At 31.8% G+C, this 25,379-nt stretch overlaps 2 protein-coding genes across 4 annotated transcripts in view; one reads left to right on the plus strand and one right to left on the minus strand.

The window, feature by feature from the left end:
• Positions 1–25,379, plus strand: part of LOC132700633 (disks large 1 tumor suppressor protein) — a 413,177-nt gene that overhangs the window by 75,999 nt on the left and 311,799 nt on the right. The window lies entirely within an intron of this gene.
• LOC132701139 (glucose dehydrogenase [FAD, quinone]-like) lies at positions 16,225–25,234 on the minus strand. Its single transcript, XM_060668845.1, has 8 exons — positions 25,142–25,234; positions 24,715–25,084; positions 23,809–24,024; positions 23,490–23,749; positions 22,623–23,062; positions 22,377–22,571; positions 20,371–20,710; positions 16,225–16,438 (listed from the first exon to the last, which is right to left on the minus strand). The coding sequence occupies exons 2-8, from the start codon at positions 24,911–24,913 to the stop codon at positions 16,232–16,234; spliced, it is 1,857 nt and encodes a 618-aa protein (XP_060524828.1). The 5' UTR covers positions 24,914–25,084; positions 25,142–25,234; the 3' UTR covers positions 16,225–16,231.

Genomic DNA, 25,379 nt, shown 5'->3' on the forward strand with positions numbered 1-25,379 from the left:
AGTAAGATCACGTCAAGTGGACCCCCATTTACCACTTGATCATAAAAATTTAATCTATATATATTTTTTATAAGTACTTATGATGGAAAATTGATCCCCAAACGATTTTTTAAAATTTTGATTTTAACATTTTTTTTATAATGAAAACTTTAAGCACTTTTAATTAAAAAAATGGAATAAAAATCAACCGTAAGAGATAAATTTATGAAATTTTCAGCATCCATGGTCAAGAATATAATAACGACTTAAAATTATTTGTTTATTTTCGTATTTTTAAATAAATTTTAAATTAAGAAATGAAAATTTAACTGATTTCTGGTAAAAAAAAACATGTTTTTTTTATCGGTCACATGCTTTATTCATTTAAGTTTAAGAATATTTCACTGCTCGTCATTAGTTTAAACAAAATGAATTCATTTATGACAGCGCGACGTTCGTCGAGCGCTGTGGAAGGGCCGTTTATCAGTGATAATTTAAAAAAATAATACAAAATATTATTATAAATCAAATTTTATTATTATTTGTTATTTTATTCTAATTATTATTAATAATTTTTTTTTAACAATGCTATAAAGAATACTTTTTTTTATTATTTTTACCAAACAGCGTAAATTTAGAAAAAAATAATCAACTTTTAATTTTTAAAATTGTTATGGTCTAGATTTATTTTTTGTTAGGTAATTTAGTAAATTATTATTTTTAAATTTACTAGTTAACACTCCATCTTTAGTTAACAAAAGAAAAACCGCTCCGTTACGATTTTCATTTGTTTTTCGCGTATCCTAGTAAATAAGAAAATCATTTTAGAAGTCATTCCTGTCTATTCGTGGCATAAGTTTATACGCAAAGCATGAAATAATTATTAAAAAAAATAAATAATAAAAAAAGTGTTGTTGAGTTGTGTTTTTTTAGTTAATATTTTAATATTATGATTTTTAATTGTAATAATAATTTTTTCTGTGATTTAAAATGGGCCTAGTGAATAAATGTTGCGATCCGTTAAATAAAAAAATCACAATTATATGATTAAAAAATTAGTTTTAATTATTATTTAAATATAATTTTGCCAATTTAGTTATTCATAAAAATGATTTTGGTGTTGATGCTGATTGAACTTTTTTCGCTACATCTCATGGCAAAGAAGCGTGTAATGGTTTAGCTGGTAGTGTAAGAAGACAAGTTTATCGTGCTAGTCTCCAACATGATAGAAACAACCACATAACAACCCCATTTTTTTTTCTTTAAAAAAAAATGCCAACCACGATTCGAACGCTTAAATACAATAAAAAATACTCGCCAATTTCATTATTACAAACCATTGGAAAATTTTTTACTAGAATGCAGGCTCGTTTCAGAGGATGAAAAAGTATTTATTAAAAAAAAAAGTTTAAACAAATAAAAAGAAAAATAACTGACGACAAATTTACAATTTAATTATTTAAGCTTGTTTGTTCTATTCAGTATGTTATGACTGTTAATATTATTAATAGTAATTATATAATAATAATAATTATTAATAATAATTAATAAAATAACATACATAATAATAAAATTTGTTTTGTGATAATATTTTGTATTATTATTTTAAATTATCACTGATAAAACCTTCAATGCAGTTCGAGACGCTCCACAGCGCTCGACGCCCGGCGCGCTGTCATAAATAAATTCATTTTGTTTAAACTAATACAGAGCAGTGAAATTTTCTTCCTGAATCTTAAACTTAAATGTGTGACCGATAAAAAAACATGATTTATTTTACCAAGAAATCAGTTAAATTTTCATTTGTTAATTTAACAGTGAGTTAACAATACGAACATAAACAAATAATTTTAAGTCGTTAATATATTCTTAAAGTATAGACATTTGACGATGGATGCTGAAAATTTCACAAATTTATCTCTTACGGTTGATTATTAATCCATTTTATAATTAAAAGTGCTTAAAATTTTCATTATAAAAAAATGTTAAAATCAAAATTGACAAAAATGGTTTGAGGGATCAATTTTCCGTCATAAGTACTTATAATAAATATATATAGGTTAATTTTTTATGATCAAGTTGTAAATGGGGGGTCCCCTTCACGTGATGTTACTCATTTCCATTTTTTTTAACAATTAAATAACACGAATTTTTTGATTTTTATGATTTACAAACAACGTACATTAAAGCCATGAATATGGTCCAGATCCAGTGCCGAAACGTTGGCATAGTTGATGTGACCATTTAACTAAATATGCTACAATACAAATTTCGTATCACTTAATCGTTGAAGTGGGCGAACCTTTTTTCAATCAAAATTACACAATTGAAAAATTGTAAAAAAGGCAGCAAAAATGAGCAAAAAAAAAATGACCCCATATCCATAACCGTATTCTGAAACAGAGTGGAAGCAATGAGTTAAATCTAGCATTAACGAAATCTTGTTGGTCGTGTGAGTTTTCGGTTGAAATTATCCTGGGATTTCGAATTTATCGTGTATCTAATGCGGGGGCAATTAATATTGATGCGAAAATATTCATTTTGCTTAAGCCTTCAAAATCCCTCAGGGTTTGTGTCGAAGGGTGTTCTGAAACTATTTGCTAAGGAACAAAAAATAAAATTGGTTCACTGTATACGAGGTTTACTATAAGCAATAAATTAATTTTTGTACACATCTGATGTTTACCCGATGAATGGAGGTTATTACATAATGTATAATATTATGTACATTGGTTTTGTAAACAAATGCCAAGATATACTATTATTTTTTATTGATATAGATATGTATTACGTAATGTTGGAAAAGTAAAAATTAAATATCGTTCCGTACAAAACAACTAACAAGTGAACAAGCATCGGAAAAAAATACTTGTATCCACCTACTTTTGGATAAACAAGTCGGATATTTTGTTTTGTACGAGTCTGTTAGAAAAGTTAATATTACTTATATAGCTTTAAAGGTTACAAAAAGAATTCCCAGGAACGTCGTGTGACTCCAAAACGAGCGAATCTCCATTATTTTTTCGTTCTTTTACTCAATAGCCTCCTCGTTCAGCTCATTTTCACTCATTTCGGCATTTGTTTCTGAAAAAAATAACGTAAATCAGTCATTATTTTAATTTTACATTTCACGTTATAGATACCTATTGAGGCTAACTGGATAATTTCGTCTTCTGTCGAAGATTCAGTTGGAATAACTTGATCGTCTATGAAATGTAACTTCCGAAGTCGAAATGTTCAATCCTATTCCTAATCTGTGCTTCAAGGGCTTTCTGGATGTTGGTATTTTCGGGATCTCCTGATTGTTTTTTTAGCTATTTCGTTAGAGGCAATTCATCATCAGAGTTAAAGTCATCTTCTGCTTCAAGGGATGCTGCATGTTTATAACAGTTTGTAATAGTATTTTTGCTAACTTCCTGCCAAGCACGGTGAATCAAATTTACAGCATCCAATAAGCTCACTGAAAAGTTTTGTCTATCATCTATTGCTTTTATCATCTTTATCAGCAAAATCTTCTTATAGTGACACTTCAGGGGATGGATTATGCCTTGATCCATGGGCTGCAGTTTTGAACTGGTATTGGGTGGCACAAAAACCAGTCTGATTTGGTTCAGCAGAACATTGTAATGTGCTGGACAGTTATCTACTAGAAAAAGAATTTTTCTGTTCTTCTTCTTCAATTCTGTATCCCACTGGAGCAGCTCTTCGGTAAATAAGTCAGATGTCATCCACGCTCTGCTGTTTGACCTGTACTTGACTGGTATTGTTTTTAAAACATCTTGTGTTTACTGATTTGCCGATAAGAAACCGTTTTCTCTTTTTTGTCCCAGACAAGTTTGTGGTAACCAGAACTGTTATTTGAACCTTGGACAATTTTCCACCTGCAGACCTTTCTCCTTTGAATTTCAATGTCTCATCAGGGGTTAGTTTGTAGAAATGCACATTTTTTTTATTGCTTACATCTTCTTTTTTGCAATTTTTGGAGATGGTGATCCTCTCAAATGAAGTAATATAAAAGTTCCTTGAAAAGAGTAACACTGAAGCATCTTGTATCGGACGCCATTGTGCAAATCAAAAATAAATATTATTATACTATTAAAAATGCAGCATTTATTTTTATTTAATTTCTTATTGCGTTTCTAAGCAACAATGTACTTTATTCTTTTCAATAAAGGCCTTATTAAATAATTCATGTATTTATTCATTTATATTTTTACATTGTGTCCATTCTCCAACTATATCTTCTGTGAACTTCAAAACGAGTTAAAAAAACACAATATAAAATGCTATTTAAGTTAAAGGTAAGTTGTAGTTGTGGCATAAACCACAATCTTGTCTACAAAACAGAACCGGAAAAAAATATTTCTTAATAAGGCAATTTTCCTTTTAGAATATTTCATGTGAGCTTACACTTTTAAAAAATTCCGAGCAGGGAAAAGTAATTTTTGGTTGTTTACATTTGAATCCACTTGGCAACAAAATATAAGTAAATTATTGTGTGAATTTAAAGCCCGGTAGACACAATGCCATTTCCATATGTACTTTTAGCATTTAAAAAGGTTTTTCAAAATTTTGAGACAATAAACGACACTCTTTAGCGTTTGGTAATATTAATTCTGTTACATTTAGAACTAATTGTTTCTTGATTTGTTTTATACTAGTTTTTAAATTTCTTGGTTACATTTTACAGTTTTTTAACGAAATTGTCCATTGGTACTTTTCATAATAATATATTTGGGAGGCGATCTGCAATTACTAGACTTGCGACAAAAGAATGACCGTCTGTCTTTACATTTTTTACATTTAGGTGTTTCCAGTGCGTTATCTAGTACCTCAAATAGTCTAAGATCCGGTTTAAGAACAACACCCCTCATTCATTTCCGTGATAAAATGATTTTTTTTAATAATAAAACTTATTGATTAATCAAATGAGAAATGATTGACAGTCTATATCTTAGCAAGACTATTTTTAATTAAAAATTAATTCATTTCATCTTTTTTCTTGGTTACCGTCAGTATTTTTCTTTATAAATTTAGTCTCAATCAAAGAAAAAAAGTATATAGAAAATGCCATACAATGTTTGTCTACCTTTTTTTAGGCAATACGTGTCAACCAGGTGTAAACAGGTAATCGGATGTAGTGATTTACCCTCATTCTTTTTCTTTAAAAATTAAATATGTAAATATACAGAATTTTATTACGAACCCAACGATATATGATTGATTTTCCAAATCGTGGCAAAGCTAATGATTGACACGATCTAAAGTTTCAATAATTTCATGTAAAAATAAAGTGTGACTGCGAGCGCTATATCTTTTTTCATGTACGGCAGAGAAGGATGTACAATAACAGCTGCGCATAAGACTCTTGCCAGAAAGAGAAAGGCGTGTGTTCAGTTCTCTGTGTATAAGTCAAAGATAAATATATTCCCCCACTTAAAATTATTTTGGAGCCTTACCATGTTATAGCATTATTAACTTTAAAAATTTGTAAATTGATTTAAAATTTATTGCAATTAAGGAATATATTTTTTTTAACGTGTATTTACAAGTTTTACTTTATATTACATTACTTTTTAAAATTTCCTCAAATCATTATTTTATTTTTGATTTTTTATACTTACTTAAATTATTTTTGTTAAAGAAAATACATAAACTATAAAAATTTTTACTTACTTCATAATTTTGAACATATTTGGAGTACTTTTCACTGTATTTTGCCCATAATGCTGTCACCTTTTGTTTGTTTGTTTGTCTGTGATAACCTAAATTACCCATAGATTCTTCGGTTAAAACAACATCACCGTACTTAAATCCACGTCCTTTTCGAAATAGTATTTTTAAATAACAATTTCTAAAAACCTTGTTGTCAAAATCAATAATTTGGGATGTTTCACCACACACAAAACACTTCTTCATTTTTGTTTATTGAAAATTATCAAACAATAATATACTAATAAATACTAGACGGAGCAGACCACGTTGCTAAACAGAACCGTATTTATAAATATATATAGGTATATACTATATACATTGTAAACGCGGTAAGGCTCCAAAATAATTTTAAGTGGGGGAATATATTTATCTTTTTCTTATACACAGAGAACTGAACACACGCCTTTCTCTTTCTGCAAGAGTCTTATGCGCAGCTGTTATTGTACTTCCTTCTCTGCAGTACATGAAAAAAGATATAGCGCTCGCAGTCACACTTTATTTTTACATGAAATTATTGAAACTTTAGATCGTGTCAATCATTAGCTTTGCCACGAATTGGAAAGTCAATCATATATCGTTGGGTTCGTAATAAAATTCTGTATATTTACATATTTAATATAATAACATCCGATTACGTATTGTTGCCTAAAGAAAAGGTAGACAAACATTGTATGGCATTTTCTATATACTTTTTTTCTTTGATTTAGACTATATTTATAAAGAAAAATACTGACGGTAACCAAGAAAAAAAATGAAATTAATTAATTTTTAATTAAAAATAGTCCTGCTAAGATATAGACTGTCAATCATTTCTCATTTGATTAATCAATAAGTCTTATTATTAAAAAAAAATTATCATGGAAAAGAATGAAGGGTGTTGTTCTTAAAGCGGATGCTCTACTAAAAGTTATATTTACACTTTCAGAGTCACATTTCGTGAATTTGACTTTATTTACATTTTCAATAGAGGTTAAACCAATAATTTTAATAAAAACAAATTGTGCAAATAGCGCTTAAAGAACCAAAACGCTAAAATACTGACAGAATTATACTAAGGACGCCGATTCGTCTGCTGTAATTTAGTGTAATATTAACTCTGCACTTGTCGCTAATTTTTTTAACAACACTTTCTACACCTTAATTCCTTTTTTGCCTGAAAATTTTATGGGATTTCGACATATTTTGAGAATATACTGGCGTAAAAATGCCGCATCCAGACATTTACGACCTGGCAGCGGCCATGTTGGTACTTGGGAGCCGCAAGGCCTTTTGGGTCGAACATCAGAATTTGCAATTAGAGCTGCCATTGGTTAAAAACAAAATTTCAAATCTCGAGCAGGCGCATATTTAACGGACCTTCTCAAAATTTTGTTAGATACTTGGTTCACGAGTTCCTGTACAATTAACATAGCCCTGCCTGTATGTCTAATAGCTATATGGGAGGAAGTAAATTACCGACCATTAAAAAAGCCAAACAAAGCAAATAACAAAATCTAAAATAGCTATTTAAGGTTTGCGTTGGTTAACAGAGATGGGGGCTATAACGGAAACACGTATATTCTAACCGATGCTAATGATTATTACGTCTGGCGTTAGTTTAGAAATGCGAATGCATTATAAAGACGTAGGCCCCAGTTTCCTTCGCCGTGCAGATAGTATTTGCATAGTTTTCTGAAAGCAATTCAGTAGGGCAAATAAATTTCCGTCGGTGCTAACATTTTTCATTTATGATTTGTAACTGTAACATCGCTATAAAAACATGAGGATTAAACTGACAACGCGGATCTATAAAAAGGGTTAAATTTCCGTGTTTGTTGCGATCCCGAAACGTCAAGTTTGATTTAGATTTATACTGCGTTGTTTATCACATCGAAAACGGAAAAAATCATTTCGTTTCGTACGTGACTGTTTCGCGTATCGCCTATCGATCGATTTTGTCAAAAGTCAAACTCTATATTCAATCAGTCAATTAAGTTTTTGATTGCAATAAAATAATTGATAAAAATAAATCCGAATATTTTTAGTTCGTTACTTAAGCTTAGTTAATACGTTATTTTAGTCACGAACTTGATTTGAAACGACAAAATTTGCTAATTAAATTAATATAGGAAAAGTTTTGGTATAAGAAAAATACCACAAAAGCACAAAATTGACAAAATTAAAAGGTTTTCTATATTAAAAACAAAGTGGGTATTGGTGATTTATAATAAAATTATTATAAAATATATAATAAATGTATATAATATAATAAACATATATAATAATTATAGTAAAAAACATTTTCGTTTTATGAAATTATTCACAAAATTGTATGAAAAAGCAATAGATAATATCAATAATGATAGAAGATATTTTTAGTTTACTTCAGTTAAGAGAATACCATTAATAGACATTTGGAAAAAAAATCCAATCAACTATTTGTAAATACAATAGGGAGTTTTGTTGATTATTATCATTTTCTATTGTAAATTTATATGTAAATATAAATATTATAAGGTCGTGAATTTCTTAGCTTGATGCAAAATCTTGAGCGACACAAACCCACAATAATAGCAGCTGTTATTATGATGGCCTCCGTCGCCTGGCTATAAATTAAGCCCTAAATTATCCACACCCGTCATTTAAAGTCACTTTGTGAACCGTTAAGCCATCGCCGACATTGTCTGTTTTAAGCCCTTCTTGGCTTTTGTGTGATTTTAATAACACTTCACCTCTGCGATCTGTTTCAATTCAAGTTTGTGTTGGATAATGTTTTTTATTACAGTTGCTACCCTTTCTCGTGTTTTGAAAGAACATAAAAACCTTCTGTGTTGAACGGTTTTATAACTATAGAAAGATCTTGAGACTATGGGATAGTGTTTTTTCCTAATTTTATAGTAAATGCTGCATGTATTTTCTTGTATTCAGGTTAGCGATTAAATTAACTATCCGATCCGAATAACCCTATCCTGCATTCCAATGGGATTGGAGTTGGACTGTCAACAATATTGTGTTCGAGGATAGACGCGGCTCCATCAGGTCACCAAAGAAAAAAACAGGAAACAATTTAAGTATAAGAAATAGTAATATTTTTTTTTACCTAATAAAGGAAAAGATAATGTCTGAAATGAAAAATGGTTTTTATTTCACCCATGGTTAAAAGAAATTGCTTAAAACTGTGAAGGAAGTAAATTCTCGATAGATTAAATTATTTGCTGACAACGATATTTGAAAGCAATTAGACAGTTTCGCAGGGAAAAAGGGAATATCTATTATCCGGACGAACTTTGGATAAATGAAGTATATCGTTGGTAAAACATGACACAATAAAAATTAAAAAATCACGAGGCAAGCTGCCATGGAAGGAATAAAAGCACCCTCGAGTAAGGTAAAATATTAATAATTGCTCACATTGGTAGCAAAAATAGATTTTTCGGTGGTGGTTTACTAGCATTTCAATCAAAATGAACTTGAACCCTACTTGAATGAAATTGAATAAACTTTTTTGCACGAAATTAGCTGTCAATGAAATTGCTTCAAACCGAAATATAACAAAGCAAAGGCTTTGTAGTAAGGCACGTTGAAATCCAGAGTGATAAAGACAGTGTAAAGAAGTTGTATTGTTAATTGTACAATTTTTTTTAATATTAATATTTATTATAATTTATTTATTTTCATATTACCCTATTTTAAGTTAAGTTGTTATTTACTTGATCTTAGAATAATTATTATCTCAATTATCTGTCCATCTCGATAATTATAATAATTTTATTTTTGATTATTGATTTTTTATTATTTTATTATTCTACTTAACAACAGGTAGCTCTTTCACTCACCAAACTCCTCTTTATATTGTATACAAATGAGTGTGACCCTAATTTAGGAATGATTCGGAAAATTACCATTGGAAATTATCAGAACTTTATGACATAACCTTTAAGTTGTCCCCCTGTTTAACGATTCGTTGCCAATTATATAACTCTCTCGCATTAAGAAACGGAGCTTATATAAACTTCCGTTTCGATTACTTATTTGTTAGGTTACAGTGTAGAAAAAAATAATACTCAAAATGAAAAGATTTATTTCAAGACGATAAAGCTAAATTATTACTTCTAAAGGCTGTATGTTACATTGTGAATTAAAATGCTAAATAAATCCTGGCCCGTAAGGTTTTAATATAAAGTTTAAAACAGAGGACATAAACGTTTGATCCCCAGTTTGCGTTAAAACAACTGCCGTCTCTGCACTGCATAAATTTACATTAATTTAAAAGTTTCGCTTTTGTCCACTTGGCGTTGTAACTATTTGTACCACATTAGCTGACCTTCAGTACGTTAAGTAAGAAAATTGGAAACCTCAGAACGATACTTTTTAAGAACGTTCGTTTCATTGTCTTTCGGGCCGCATAAGAAAAAATAGAAAGATGTTAAAATAAATAAAAAAAACGCCACAGTGCCCACATTTCTCAACCAAATTTTTCTCAATATGTTGGTGTCAGGTGTGGGGCATAGGAATTTTTACTTAGGTTTAAACTCACAGCATAAAATTCAAATTGATAGACAGCGCATATGGAGTAGCGATAATTGCATATCATGCTGAACTGCATTTACTAACTTCATGTTAAATATTTGAAGAGAATTCTCGTGCCGCGTGCAAAACATAATGAGAGCCTTTATCTTAAGCCTACTTCCATTTTAATTAGTGCGTCGATTTTATTGAAGGTTTTCTTTTCAACAATAGAATAGTCAATTTTGCTGGGAAATTTCTCAATAATTTGCTCTTTGTTTGAATATTTTCTTATTACGTTTTTTTTTTCAAACCAAACACACTTTTATGTGTAACATATATTTTTAACTGATCAAAATGTTTATGGATTTTACATTACAAATGGTATTTTATTTTATTGGGTAGGGATGTTTATTACACCAAACAAAGCAAAATTGGAGTAAAAATATGGCTGAAAATTTCGTTGACAGTCGTTCTGGTTGCGTAGGGATGCGACATGTAATCGATATGCGATTATATGCAATCTCGATATGTAAATATTATTTACTTTTCCGCGAGACTCAGACATCCAAAAATATACCCGTAGCGACAGTTAAACCTTATTTTACATATAAATTGATTTCGCTACATTTTTCTGAGTTTATGATCTGCGGTATATAACGGGAATTTCGAATAAGATCTGCCGTGTCAAGCGATAGAGCTAAATGGAAAATTTTTGATTTTTAAAAGTTTTTTAAAAGTTATTGGATTTGTATGACACCCAAGCGAATATTCTGTGTTGTTTTTTTTTTATAACTTTAACGAATAAGCGACACAATAAGTATACTTTAAGTATTATTACTGCCAGTATTACAAATTACGGACATTTTTTGTAACAAAATAACATTTTAATCTTCTATTAACTTGTTCGAATAGGAACTCCAAAGTTACAGTTTCATAATTACGAACAATTTTTCTTTAAAGTCTTTTCCTTAAACACCGTAAAACTTTTAAGCAAAATAAAGTCAGGAACATAATAAATGAACAAAGGTTTTTTTCCTGCCTTCGTTCATTAGCGGAATTTGGATTTTTTGCCGGTCGATTCACCAAAGTTTTGTTGCAATATTTCGTAAATTTTAGTCAGTCGTAGCTTAATTAAACGTCAACTTTGTATTTGAAGGCGTTTGTTTTGTGCAGCTTTGACTTTATTTATGAGACACTCTTTGTGTGCCAGAGCAAACCAAAGAGAATATTGGCAATACTGATTTCCAAGTTGGTATAAATTTCAATTTTAATTAATAAATTAAATTATAATTTAATTAAGAAATTAATTTAATTGTAATTAACTAATAAACTGTCGGTGATTTAAAATAAAAGTTCGAAGCTTCGTATTGAAGATATATGTCGTAATTAACTCGGGCGGCCTGCGTCAGAAAATAGGGCCAAGGACGTTATTTTTCGTCATTTGCGAAATAAGGGTGCTATCTCTTTCTCGCAACACTAGTTTCATTTATTTTAAGGCTACTGTTTGCATTTCGTAATATTCCTATTCAGTGCGTATGCTCGCTGGTTCTTCCCTATAACGCTGGGCGTTTGATATGTTTTGTGGCGAATGTGACAGGCAATGAATAAGAGAAAGAGTTTCTAGAACTAGACATCTTTATTTCTTTACTTTGATATATCAGCTAATTATATTTGAAAGAACGATCATCTTATTAGTTTTTCTTCTCCCTCCTCTATAATGCCCAATTATATTTAGACTTTTGCGGTACATGAGTCAGAGGTTTGGGGTCTATCGGATGTTTTCGGTAGATTTAATGTTTTTCAGTAAATGTACCCAAAAATTAATAAACATCTTGAGTTCCTGATGTATTATGCACTCCTTTCGCATGTGTTAAATCAAACTCTTGATTAACATGATGTTTATCAAACTTACTGAATAAAGTAATAATAACAAATTATTATTTACTTAATAGTTGTATACTCAACTCGACATCCTTTCTTTAAGCAATGCGGGATTTCTGGAACAAAGACTAATCACACTAACAACTATTAGTTTACACTTCAAAACTATCAGATATACAGCCTGATCGATAATAAGTTATAGTTCTAGATATAACGGGTGATTCAATAAGGGTTTCCACATTACAATCTGAAATATTTTTGAAACGCCACTGTATTTGTTTATTATCGTAAGATTTCTAACCTCAAAACATAAACAAAATTAGTCATAGAGCAATATACGACTGAACAACGTGTAAAAATTGTGCAAGCCTATTATGAAAATGGTCGATCAAGAAAAAAATGCATTTCGGGCCCTACGTGAATTTTTCGGCTCGCAAAATCGACCTTCTGAGAGGAATGTGGTTCAAAAATTTGAGCAAACTGGATCTATAACTAACCTCAAAGTCCCTCAACGTGCTCGTGCAGGTCAGTAAGATCAAAATACTGCCATTGTTCGCGCAAGTGTAGTCGAAGATCCAAACACATCGATTCGTCATCGATCGCAGCAAGTGGGCCTTACGTATTCAACCACAGAGCGAATTTTAACAAAAGACTTGCATCTGCACCCATATAAAGTCCAAATAACTGTTGAAACCTCGAGATTATCAACAGCGCCGCGTGTTTGCGGAATGGATACGAGAAGAAGGGGTTCTATTTTCAAGGAAAATCATCTTTAGCGATGAGGCACATTCTCACGTTGGTGACTTTGTAAACAAACACAATGCTCGTATTTGGGGATTAGAAAATCCAAGAGAGATTGTTCAAAAAGCAATGCATCCTCAAAAAGTAACTGTTTGGTGCGCATTTTGGTGCGGAGGAATAATTGGCCCTTTTTTTTTTCGAGGATAATGCTGTTACGGTTAATGGTGTTCACTATTGAAACATGATATCTTATTTTTTCTGGGAGCAATTGGAAGGTATGGACATTGAAGATTTGTGGTTCCAACAGGAGGGAGCCACTTGTCACACATCCAGAGAAACGATGCAATTGCGGCGGGGCAAGTTTTCTGGTCGGATTATCTCACGTAACGGCGATATCAATTGGTCGCCGCGATCATGTGATCTTACTCCCCTATATATATATATATATATATATATATATTTTGGGGTATCTAAAAAGCAGAGTGTATAGAAATAAACCAAACACTATTCCAGAGCTGAAACAGGAGATTAGACGCGAAATAGCCGGCATAGAACCTGAATTGTGTCCAATAGTGATAGGAAATGTCAATAAACGAATTACGTCATGCCACATGAGTCGCGGGGGTCATTTCAATGACATCATCTTTCATACCTAATTGTAATACACTAATCTAAAATGTGGAAACCCTTACTGAATCACCCTTTACAAGTCGACAGTTGATCTGATAAGGATGTCCATTGATAATTTGATTGTTTTGTATTTTTTATCCATTTCCGCGAATTCCGAATATATTTTGGCCAGTATAGGGTCAAAATAGGGTTAACATTGCAAATATTCACGTTGAGAATAAAAATAAAAGGTGGTTTGACACATGGTTTACCGCATACAATAAGCGCAACGACCATATTTCGTACTTCGAAGCGTCAGATTTTAATTCAACAATGCCGTTCTGGATTATTGCGTTATAAAACGAAAAATGAAATCTCGTAGATAAATTTAATATTATTTCGTATTTGAATATGCGGAACATGTTAAAACGGGGTAATTAAATCCGCATGCATATGAAATTTAATATTTATTGGACAGGCGGGAGACAAAATTAATAATGTAATGATTAAATAATTCTCGCGTCCTTAAAACTTCATTAATTTACTAGTGGACGCGAATTTTAATTTAACAAAGGCAATGACATGACGTTTAGAATGCGACGGAGCTTAGGTCTATTTAATTAATCTACGTTGAAAGTAAACGGCACAACGTAGTGGACATTTCAAAGTAAAAACTCACGCGTAATTTAATATTAAAGTTATTTTGTATATACTTTATTTGGCGTGACGGTGACGCTCCGGTATTTGGAACTGCTGTGGCCAGTATAAAGCTTTTCGTACAAACAAATATTTATAACATGCCCTGGTCTGAAACCGCAACTGATATGGATTTCAACTCTTTCTGCTTTAGTTATACTGAAAATCAAAGTTTATTTGTAAAAGCATGGCCCGGGTGCCCTTCCACGGCACCTGAAGGTATTGGGCTTTCATTTTTAAAGCAACTTGTATATTGTAATAAACTTTTCCTGTGACGCGTTAGAAATAAAACTCTATGATTTACTAATTTATCACCTCTTCAAAAAGAAAGGAACTCTCTTTATTATCCATGATATCATATTGTCTGGTATTTAGCTTTAGTCACGAGTTTATTTTGCACGAGACGTATTAGTGCTTACTAAACGAGCTAAAGTGGTGGAAATGTCAGAAGTAACTCGCGACCATGGCTAACGAAGCTGACCTATTAAAGTGACGTTCTTGGCAAGCTTGACAAGTGTAGTTGGGTATTTTAGAGTAGGAAATATAAAAAACGATAATCATTTAGTTGGCATGGCAGGACATGAATGACGTAGGAACTCGATTCTTAACAGATGCGAAATAAAATGAAGTTTTCGCAACCAGATATTCTTTTCAATTTTTATCTCAACTTTTTATATAATTAACTCAAGTTTCTTTCCTTTCGTATTTGTCTGATGTCGGTGTCATATTTCTCCGTCGCAGGTAACGTTGGCTTTTTTATGATAATCAAGTTCCAAACTTGTTGGAATATTTCTTCGGAAAATGAATTTAAACTTTATAATCGGAGCAATCCCTGAAATGAAAGCGAGATTTTTATGACTATGGGCGAATTCAGATTGTTCGTAGCCAACCGTGATTACGCTGGAGAATTGCATTTGTTTTTGTACTGTAGTGAAAACATAGAGTATATAAAGCGACCCCTGTTAGGTATATTTTTAATATAGCATTTATTTATTTATTTTTTGTTATTAAGGAATACATGTCAGGGATTTGAAGTTTCAATATTTCAAATTCATATACGCACTGATTTCCGAGCCGATATTGGAAAATCAAATTTGGCATGCATTGGACAATCATATAAAATAATTGGTCCTAGAATTTCTTAAAAATTATTCTAATATTTTGAAATTTAAGCTCTATTTAGTTTTAGTACCTAAAAACTATAGCAAATAAATTCCATGCCCTATAATATGATAAGACCCAAGATTCATTATACCCTACAAAAGCCCAAAGTTTGATGTATACTATGCTAACATAAGCAACACGTTTTTAGTAGTTTTCTAAGTGATCGAATTTTTTTTAATTGTATTTTTCCCTTCCTTCTATTTGAACGTTTGAATACGATTTTATACGTCTATTCCAGTAAAGTAATTTTTTCGCATTCCCTTCTTTCTCCAATTATGCTCTATTTATTAAAATAGACATATCTTTGCTTTGTTTTTATTTTACAGTGCCTTAACATATCTGTGGAATATGGTAAATAAAAGTTATCGTTTTATTTTATTATCTATTCCATAAATTAAGCAAACCGTTAGTGATAATATTTCACTTTTTTTCGTTTTTTTACCCGTTCTTTAATCCAGTCGTATATATGTTCCAAAAGTTGACGGTCGCTAACTAAAATAAATCATTCATTACAAACGGATGCATTATTATAACAGAAAAAATATCTTGGCATATTATTTATGTTGGTTCGAGGTTATTTTTTGGGTCACGTTTCAAGAGGGTTGTTAAATTAGTGCGAGATGAGAGAATAGAATGAATTGTGTGTATTTTTTTCAAGGTTTTGTTTTTATAAATATTTTTGTAAATTGCAAAAAAAACGGTGACGATGTTTGTCGCAGGCCATTTTATTTTTATTAAAGGCTTTCCTACGGCATGTCTAAGAAAAATGAAAGTATGCAGGGAAGGTAAACTTTTATGGAACATTTTTGTCTTCGTCTCGTATCAATTATAAAAATTAATAAATAACGTTTCAAGATTCCATATTGCCAAATTCCGAATAATTTTGCCAAATTTTAGGTTTTGTTTTATTCGATTAATTATTTATATTATTTCAGAAAACCTTTATTTGTAGCTACTTTTAACATTGAAAATATTCCTTAATAAAATCCGCCGCCTTTTCTGCCACCATAATCGTTGGCGCATAGGTGTGACCCGAGATCTCCTCCGGGATAACCCCAGCATCAACTACCCTCAAATTTTGAATCCCATGGACCTGCAGTCGAGAATTTACCACCGATGTTCTGGTATCGTTTCCCATGGAAGTTGTTGCGACTTGATGCGCAAACTGTAACATACATTTACTTATTTCTAATGAAGCTGTTCAGAAAGCGTTTTTAATATCTTTAGCTTGGAAATTAACATTTTTTAACAAAGTTTTACGCTTTTACAACTCCATTCCAAATTTTGAACAGTGTGTATTCTTTACCCAGTCCTATTAATGAACATACAGCTAAACACAGTTTATAGAAGGCATAATAATGTTAGTTTGGAGTATGGGAAGATTGTTTACTATTCACAAATCTCCACTCGAACTTGCGGACGTTTTGGCAATGATCCTGTTGGTTTTTTCAAAGCTTAACATAAGGCGGAATCCAGAAGAATTTGTAAATAGTATTGCAGTAGCCTTTGGGAGTTTCTTTGAAAAATAAAAGAAAGGTAAGATTGTTATTTTTATTTTTTATTGTTATATCTTTGCTGCTAGTTTCATCTTGTTTACTTTTTACTTGTTCATTACATATTGCTTGTAAACTAGTTTATCCGTAAAATAAATATAAAAATAAAAAAAATATTAACACGAACTGTAACTAACTAATATATATATATATATATATATATATATATATATATATATATATATATATATATATATATATATATATATATATATACAGTGTGTCCAAGATAAGGATGCACAGCATGGGGATCTCGGAAACTATAAGAGATACAGTGTCGGTTAAATTAGACGAAAGTTGCGCATTTTGATACCGAACAAGATCCCGTTTTACAAATTTGAAAATTCCAAGCCGTTCCGGAAATATCCGAGAAAAACCGAAATATTGCGATTTCGTTTTTATTATTTTTTAAAGCTATTTGAAAAGATATGAAAAAACGGAAAACACTTTTCCATTGGCACTTTTTAATCTCTCCAAATTGACGTTAACAAATTTTCATTACAGCGTTTCGATTCCATGGAACCACCATCAACTTTGATTTTTCTTATGGGACGGAAAAAAAGTACACACAGTATTAGGTTGTGCTTTTCATTGCGAATTCAACGATGTACGATACAATACGGTTACTTATGTTTTTATCCAGAAAAATGGCTTTTTAATACATTTCTAGTATTTTATTGTAGTAGGCCATGAGATCCGAACGATGAAAGGCAAAAGAAAATGGTTGACAAGTTCGAGTTAATGTGTTTATTTATTTACTAACTCTAACTGTTCATTTAACATAACAACTAAATCCAACAAGTTAATGAAAAACAAATTCTATAACAAATGTTCGAATAAATGACCTCCATTTTCTAGGCATAAGTACGCCCGTCTCACGGTAGACTCCAAAACACGACTTAACATTTCAGGAGTAATTTTATTAAACGCTGCTCGTACTAATTGACGTAATTGTTCCTCGTTGTCAAAACATTCTTTGAATACCTCATTTTTTATGTAGCCCCATAAGAAAAAGTCCAAGGGAGTTAAGTCCGGGGACCTTGGAGGCCAAGGTGTTTCACTGTAAGTCCCAATGTATTTTCCATCAAACCGTTCAGTTAAATATTGGCGAACTTTTCTGGAGTTATGGGCTGGGGCACCATCTTGTTGGAACCAGCAGCCTTGCACAGCGCCTAGCGGTAAATCATCTAAGGCATCTTCTAAATCGTGCCTCAAGATGTCAAGGTACCGCTCGGAAGTTAAGGAATTATTATAGAAAATAGGGCCTATAATCTTGCTACCAAAAATCCCACACCAAATATTAAACCCAAAGCGAACTTGATGTCTGGATAGTCTATTAACACGTGGATTTTGTTGCGACCAATAGTGTGTATTGCGCCTGTTATAAATACCGTTATTGGTCACCATACTTTCATCAGACCAAATCACTTTATATGGAAAATTAAAACTCTCATCACACATCCTGGTATACCACTCACAAAAATGTCTACGTCGTTCGTCGTCACCCGGTTTTAATCCTTGACATATTCTGAATTTGTAAGGCTTAAATTCATTTTTCCTTAAAATAAACTGAGCTGTAGATTTAGCTACCCCATTCTGGTCTTCAATTTCTCTGGTAGAAGTTTGTGGATTTTCGATAACAGATTGTAGAACAATGTATTGGTTTTCTTCATTGGAAGGTTTTTGTCGGGATAATGCAGGCTTCTTAAATGATCCATATTCTTTCAGATTAAATAACAAACGCCGAAAAAACTCTTGTCAGGTTGTCTCCGCTCTGGGTATTTGTTAGAATACATACGCTCGGCTTCCACACAATTTCTTTGGCATCAGATGTAGCAAGACAGCATATCACATTTTTCTTCGTTTGTAAAATTACCTCCCTCCATTGTAGAACAAAATAAATTAGAAAAAGACAACAACAATAAAAATACAAAAACAATAACTAAAGGAATAAACTTATGATCGACTGATAACAAAGACAAATAACATTAATGTGTCATTGAAATTGACTGGATGTCATTTTGTCATGGCCTACTCCATTTAAATGCTGAAATGTATTAAAAATCCATTTTTCTGGATAAAAACATAAGTAACCGTATTGTATCGTACATCGTTGAATTCGCAATGAAAAGCACAACCTAATACTGTGTGTACTTTTTTTCCGTCCCATAAGAAAAATCAAAGTTGATGGTGGTTCCATGGAATCGAAACGCTGTAATGAAAATTTGTTAACGTCAATTTGGAGAGATTAAAAAGTGCCAATGGAAAAATGTTTTCCGTTTTTTCATATCTTTTCAAATAGCTTTAAAAAATAATAAAAACGAAATCGCAATATTTCGGTTTTTCTCGGATATTTCCGGAACGGCTTGGAATTTTCAAATTTGTAAAACGGGATCTTGTTCGGTATCAAAATGCGCAACTTTTGTCTAATTTAACCGACACTGTATCTCTTATAGTTTCCGAGATCCCCATGCTGTGCATCCTTATCTTGGACACACTGTATATATATATATATATATATATATATATATATATATATATATATATATATATATATAATATATATATATATATATATATATATATATATATATATGGATGGAAAAATGTGATGTGACGAGTGTTCGAAGTGTTTTCGGAGCGCGAGCATTGAAGATGCCAAGTGAGATTTTGGCGAAACGTCTGCAGGATTCCAGTCGGATGCAGGATTTGCAGGATTCCAGTCGGAGTTCAACGAGCGAACGGATGATATCCCGGAATATAGTGTCATCATATATGTATATATATATATATATATATATATATATATATATATATATATATATATATATATATATATATATATATATATATATATATATATATATATATATATATATATATATATATATATATATATATATATATATATATATATATATATATATATATATATATATATATATATATATATATATATATATATATATATATATTTTCACGTATTGATTCACGGATGGAAAAATGTGATGACACTCCGACTGGAATCCTGCTGACGTTTCGCCAAAATCTCACTTGGCATCTTCAATGCTCGCGCTCCGAGTGGCGAAACGTCTGCAGGATTCCAGTCGGAGTTCAACAAGCGAATGGATGATATCCCGGAATATAATGTCATCATATATATATATATATATATATATATATATATATATATATATATATATATATATATATATATATATATATATATATATATATAATTTTGATATTCATTGTAGATATGTAGATCAAAACACGTTTACCAACAGTTCGTTTCCTAGTAATAGCTACACATACTGTACACATATTGTTCGTTTTTCTTAAATATGCAAATGACAGAATATATCAATTTTAAAAAATTGTACAACCCTTTTGTTCTAAGTTGACGATTGTCTTTTATAAAACGGAAAGGATTTTTTTGGTTCTTGAAATTGACTATGTTTATTTTTTCTAAACTCGCTGATGTCAAATTGGTAATATTACGTGCGAAAAATCTGAAAATCTATCGAAAAGATCGCACATTTACCCAGTTGAATTGTCTCAAAACGCAATGCCACCATTGTTTTGACTTCCTCTCATGTAGATTGTCACATGGTGGCACTTTTGGATATACAAGCCTGACATCATTATTTTGAAATGTTTCGGTTTCACTTAGTCTTTCTAATATTTGTATTGCACCATACATCGTCTCTATATCGTACCCATCTTCATCTGAGAAAAAATTTGGATTTATTAAGGGCATATCCCTCGGATCAGTTGATTTTAATGTTACAGATCCTCTGGATTTCGGATGTAGTTGGGATATGAAGCCAATAAAGTCAGTTTGAGGTCTGATGTCGAGTAGTTCGTTGTAGAATGTGTCTAATCTGGAATAAATACGAAAGCTGGAAAATTTACATTTAGGCATTTAATGTCGAACTTAATATTGAATAGTTTCAAGATCCAGGTTCCGGTATTTTTTTCAATAAATTTCTATGTTTCACAACATATGCCTTTAGCAACATAAAAATTTACCATGGGATAGCGGTAGGCGATATTTTATGAGGGATGAACACGACACATCGGAACGATAATGTACGGGACTGGCCAATTTCGTTCGGAGCTCAATTTTGCGAGCTACAGGGTAAATTTGTAAAAAATTCTCATACATTTTATATTTCTGAAAATTGTGAATTTTTGAAGGGGATTGATTTTAATTTTTCAAAGAAACTTCCACGGGCTACTGTAATATTTTTTATAAAATTTTTGGATTCCTCCTGACTCCTGCGTCGATTTTTGTTGAGTCCGGTAGAGATCTGAGTCGCGGTTAAGATTCTTAGGTCGCTTATAGATTTCTATAGACTCTTGGATTTTTCGTTGGTAGAAGAATTGATTACATGCAAGAATTTTAGTTTTACCGAATAAATTTTTTTTCCGGTTTCGTGGTTGTGTTCGGTAACTGCTCATGAGTTTATTTGTCTTAGTCTTAAGACTCTTTCATGTTCTTTGAGCCTAGTTGATATTTTTCGTCCGGTCTCTAAAATGTATTCTTTGCCGCATATGCATATGCTGTAAACTCCTGGCATCTCAAATGGAATTTTGTCTTTGACGGATCGAAGATGTTGAGAGATTTTTGGACGAGTGGTAAATCTGGTTTTGACGTTATATTTCTTTAGAACCTTTGATATGTGGTCAGTGATATTCTGAATATAAGGAAGGATAGCAGTGGCAAGTGTGGGTTTGCTTTCGGTTTCATTGCTATTGGAAGGTTGTGGTGAAGTGTATTTTGTGATAGAACGCTTAATATCTTTAATGTGAAAATTATTACAGAGAAGAGCAGAGGCACGGTGTTTTAATTCTGGGTTTAATGACTCGGGTTGAAATAGTTGTGCGGCTCTGTAAACAAGAGAGTTGATAACCGATGATTTGTGGGACCGGTGGTGATGTGACAATGCATGAAGGTATCGATCTGTGTGCGTAGGTTTTCTGTACACACAATGACTCAATGTTAGGTCTGATTTTCTATTGATAAGAATATCTAAGAATTGGAGGTCGTTATTAGTTCCTATTTCAATGGGTTGATTTTTTAATATTTCTCAGGATGAATTCGCTAGTTGAAATGCAAATGTCAAATTTCAATTATGTTTTAAGTTTAAACATAGCTTATACTATAATTTGTTAAAACATAAAATATACTAAAAATGAAAACATGACTAACAAATTTAACGGAAATAAGATTAAAATTAAAAAACAAAACAACATAAAATTTTTGGAAAAAAAGAAAACAAGAAGTTTTTTTCAATATGTATTCATTTCAGTTAAAAAAAATAAACGACTCAGAATGATACTTGAAGTTTTCTCAAAAATCGAGTAGGGAATATTTTGATATATATGCAATTAATTAAAACTTAACTAAATTGACTCGTATATTCGCATTGAGATGGTTTGTTTGGCGTGTGACATAATATTGATTTTCTGGGAATTATTATTACATGTAATCTTGATATTGTTTGAAAGTGTGTGGTGTATATATGTATGTAGCTTTATACTTACTGCCAGATGGATGTCAATTGCTCTTCTGTTGGGGCTTGGAAGCCAAGTACGATTTCGACGTCTGGTCTATGCGTAGAATTTTGTAAATTAATAAAAATAACAGTTTCATGAGGGCCGGTAATTAGCGGCCTCTGATTTTTCTGGTATAATATTAGTTTTTCTCTTAGAGTAATATTGTAAAATGTAGTGTTCGTTCTACAAAATATCAATCCAATCTGTTCTGACAATGCCTAAAATATATTTTACCTAAAATAAAGCATCGTATACAAGGGATGGTCTTGTGAATTTTGTCCAACTGGCAAATCCTGGATCACGGGAACTTTTAAATCTTGCAGGTGCTTACGCGGTCCTATTCCCGAAAGCATTAAAATTTGTGGGGAGTTTGCGGCGCCTGCTGATGATATCACTTCTTTTCTTGCTTTCGCAGTATACAGCCTGCCATTTTTAACAAACTCCACTCCATGTGCCGTTTTGTTGATGATTGATATTTTGGTAACGAAACTGTTGAGACTCACATTAAGATTTTTTCTGTGCTGGATTGGATCTAGAAATGCTCTAGAGGTGCTACACCTTTTATTTTTCTTGAGTGTGAATTGCGTTTTACTGACACCGTTCACATGCTCACCATTGTAATCATTTATTTTGGGTAGACCTAGCTCTTCGAACGCTCCAAAAATGAGCGGATCCTAAAATGTAAGCGTAATTAACTGATATTTTTTTATATTGGAGAGCGAAACAAAAAATAAAGAAATTTGTCAGAAATTCTACGGAGTTAAAGAAAAACTTCAAAGAGATATATTAAGAATAATTTGTTACACAAATTTCTTTCCCGGAATGGTTCAAATGCTTTGGTAAAAATCTACATTTTAGTTAATGAACAAATACATGCATAGGACGCAAGAAAAGGTTGATTAAAGTGATTGTTTGGTTGCCCACTGGGTGCGATTATAAAAATTCTTTGTAAGTATTTGTGTATATTGTGTTTCATCCTGTGTTTAAAATTTCTTTGGTTAATATTACTCCCGAATACACTTTAGCCAAATGTAACGACTAACGCAGTAACCAACAACAAATTTTAACAATCGTTTAAGTTATATTTTAATGACCACTTACAAATCCCGGCGTTGGAGGCGGGATATCGACAAAAAGATACCCGTTATCGCCATGGGAATCCTGTACTCTGGGAGTGAAAACGGCTTTTTCGGACTTTTTGAAATAAGGAAGAACATCTTTGTAAGACCATCCCGCATTTCCTAACTCTTCCCATCTATCGTAATCTTCGGGATGCCCTCGAACATACATCGCTGCGTTGATGGTAGACGAACCTCCACGTACTTTCCCTCTGTGATATCTGCATTGCTGATTGATGCCGCCTTTGGAATGTCCCTTTTTATTACTCGATAAAAACAAATTCGAACGATTTAATTTTTACCTAAACAACACGTTTTTTGTGTAGTACTATTGTAGCGCCAGTTCATGTCCGAGTTATATAGATAACTCTGAAAACCTAAAACGTCACTAAACGCGTTATCGCTCCCACCAGCCTCCAGTAGCAAAACCGTCCATTGTTCCACTTCCGTCAGTCTGTTCGCCAGAACAGATCCGGCTGCTCCCGCCCCTATTATGATAAAATCGAATGTTCCAAATTCTGAAATAGATAAAGGCTCGCGATATTATGCAAACTCCCCCAATAAAAGTTACAATGAATACGCATTACACGAAATTGTCTTTAATTTTTTATCTGTATAGTTAGGAATTTTATCTAGAAATCAGAAATGCGCCGAATATTGCGAAGCATTGCACGCCCAGCTTTCCTGTCGAAGATTATATCCATAGGATAGAATATCGTAGTAGTATTTAACTAAAGGTATTTACTTTAAAATTAGCATTTGTATCAAAACTCAATTTAGTACTACTATAGTACCGACATATCTACATAGCTGGAAGATCAATTTCTGGATTGCATCGAATAATATATTATTTATAGACTGTGTGTATGTAGACCGAGAAATAGCAGATGATTTGCAATTTAATAACAATAGTAGAATAGAATTAGCATTTTCTGGAAAACCATCAATGAACTTGTGGCAGCTTGAGTATGTAAACGGGGAAGAGTAGATGATTTGTACCGTCAAGAAATAGCTAATATAATTATAGAACCACTGAAGGGAAATAGCCAAGGTGGAGCAGTGGAGTGGATTGAAATATCTTCAAGGATGATAGGAGACACCCTGTTAAAAAAAATCAAGAACTTAATATCTACAAGTCTGCCATTTGATTCAATTAAATAACAATAAAAGGTCAATTTGTGCATATTAAAATTGAATATAGAACTTACCATATATGTTGGAGTCAGTGACATGAATCAGTTTGCTGTTATCTGTAGGACGAATATATTTCTCTGAAGCTGAAATATTTCTTTCTACTGATTCAACGAATTCATTAAAGTCGGTATAGTGAGTAAATCCGTTGGTTATTGAAATAAGCAATATTAACAACAAATCTTCTCGCATTATTATGAAACACCTCACGTTCATCTATTTCAAAGGAATGAAGAGTAATTATTTTGGAATGGCAGTACTCTTGCAGCACTTTACCAACAACTTTTACAATAACGATAAGTTAGTCATATCGTAAATAAGTCTAACAGAAAGAAACGCAAGCGTAGAACGTAATGCTGGTTCGAGAAATGGACAGCAAGCTTGAAGCTTTAAAAAAATCCAGCATTATAAATCCTCGCTTATCATGAATTCTAAAGTTTTTACCTTATGCTTGTATGTTATCTTTGCTATAGGTAAATTTTGTTATTTCGTTTGTTTTGCTTTTGTTCTTGCCAAAAAAAGAACCATTCCGTTCGAGTGAAGCCGTTTGAACCGTTGACCGTGACGCATTAGGTGAACGATTGCCGCTGCCATTGTCGAATTTTTTTATCGTCACCTTACTTTAAGTAACAAAATTATTACCATTAACTGATAATTGAAAGATATTATTTTCAGTGCCGCA

This window comes from Cylas formicarius, unplaced genomic scaffold (assembly GCF_029955315.1).
Source record: "Cylas formicarius isolate icCylForm1 unplaced genomic scaffold, icCylForm1.1 PGA_scaffold_4__25_contigs__length_36172078, whole genome shotgun sequence".
NCBI classification, from domain to species: domain Eukaryota; kingdom Metazoa; phylum Arthropoda; class Insecta; order Coleoptera; family Brentidae; genus Cylas; species Cylas formicarius.

Excerpts from the sequence above, each read along its gene's own strand:
- LOC132701139 (XM_060668845.1), bottom strand. The coding sequence starts at position 24,913 with ATGAACGTGAGGTGTTTCATAATAATGCGAGAAGATTTGTTGTTAATA. Across the intron at positions 24,025-24,714 it reads CACTGACTCCAACATATATG|AATTTGGAACATTCGATTTT; the intron begins GTAAGTTCTATA and ends TATCTATTTCAG. Across the intron at positions 16,439-20,370 it reads TTTTGAGACAATTCAACTGG|TTTGCGCATCAAGTCGCAAC; the intron begins GTAAATGTGCGA and ends TGTATGTTACAG.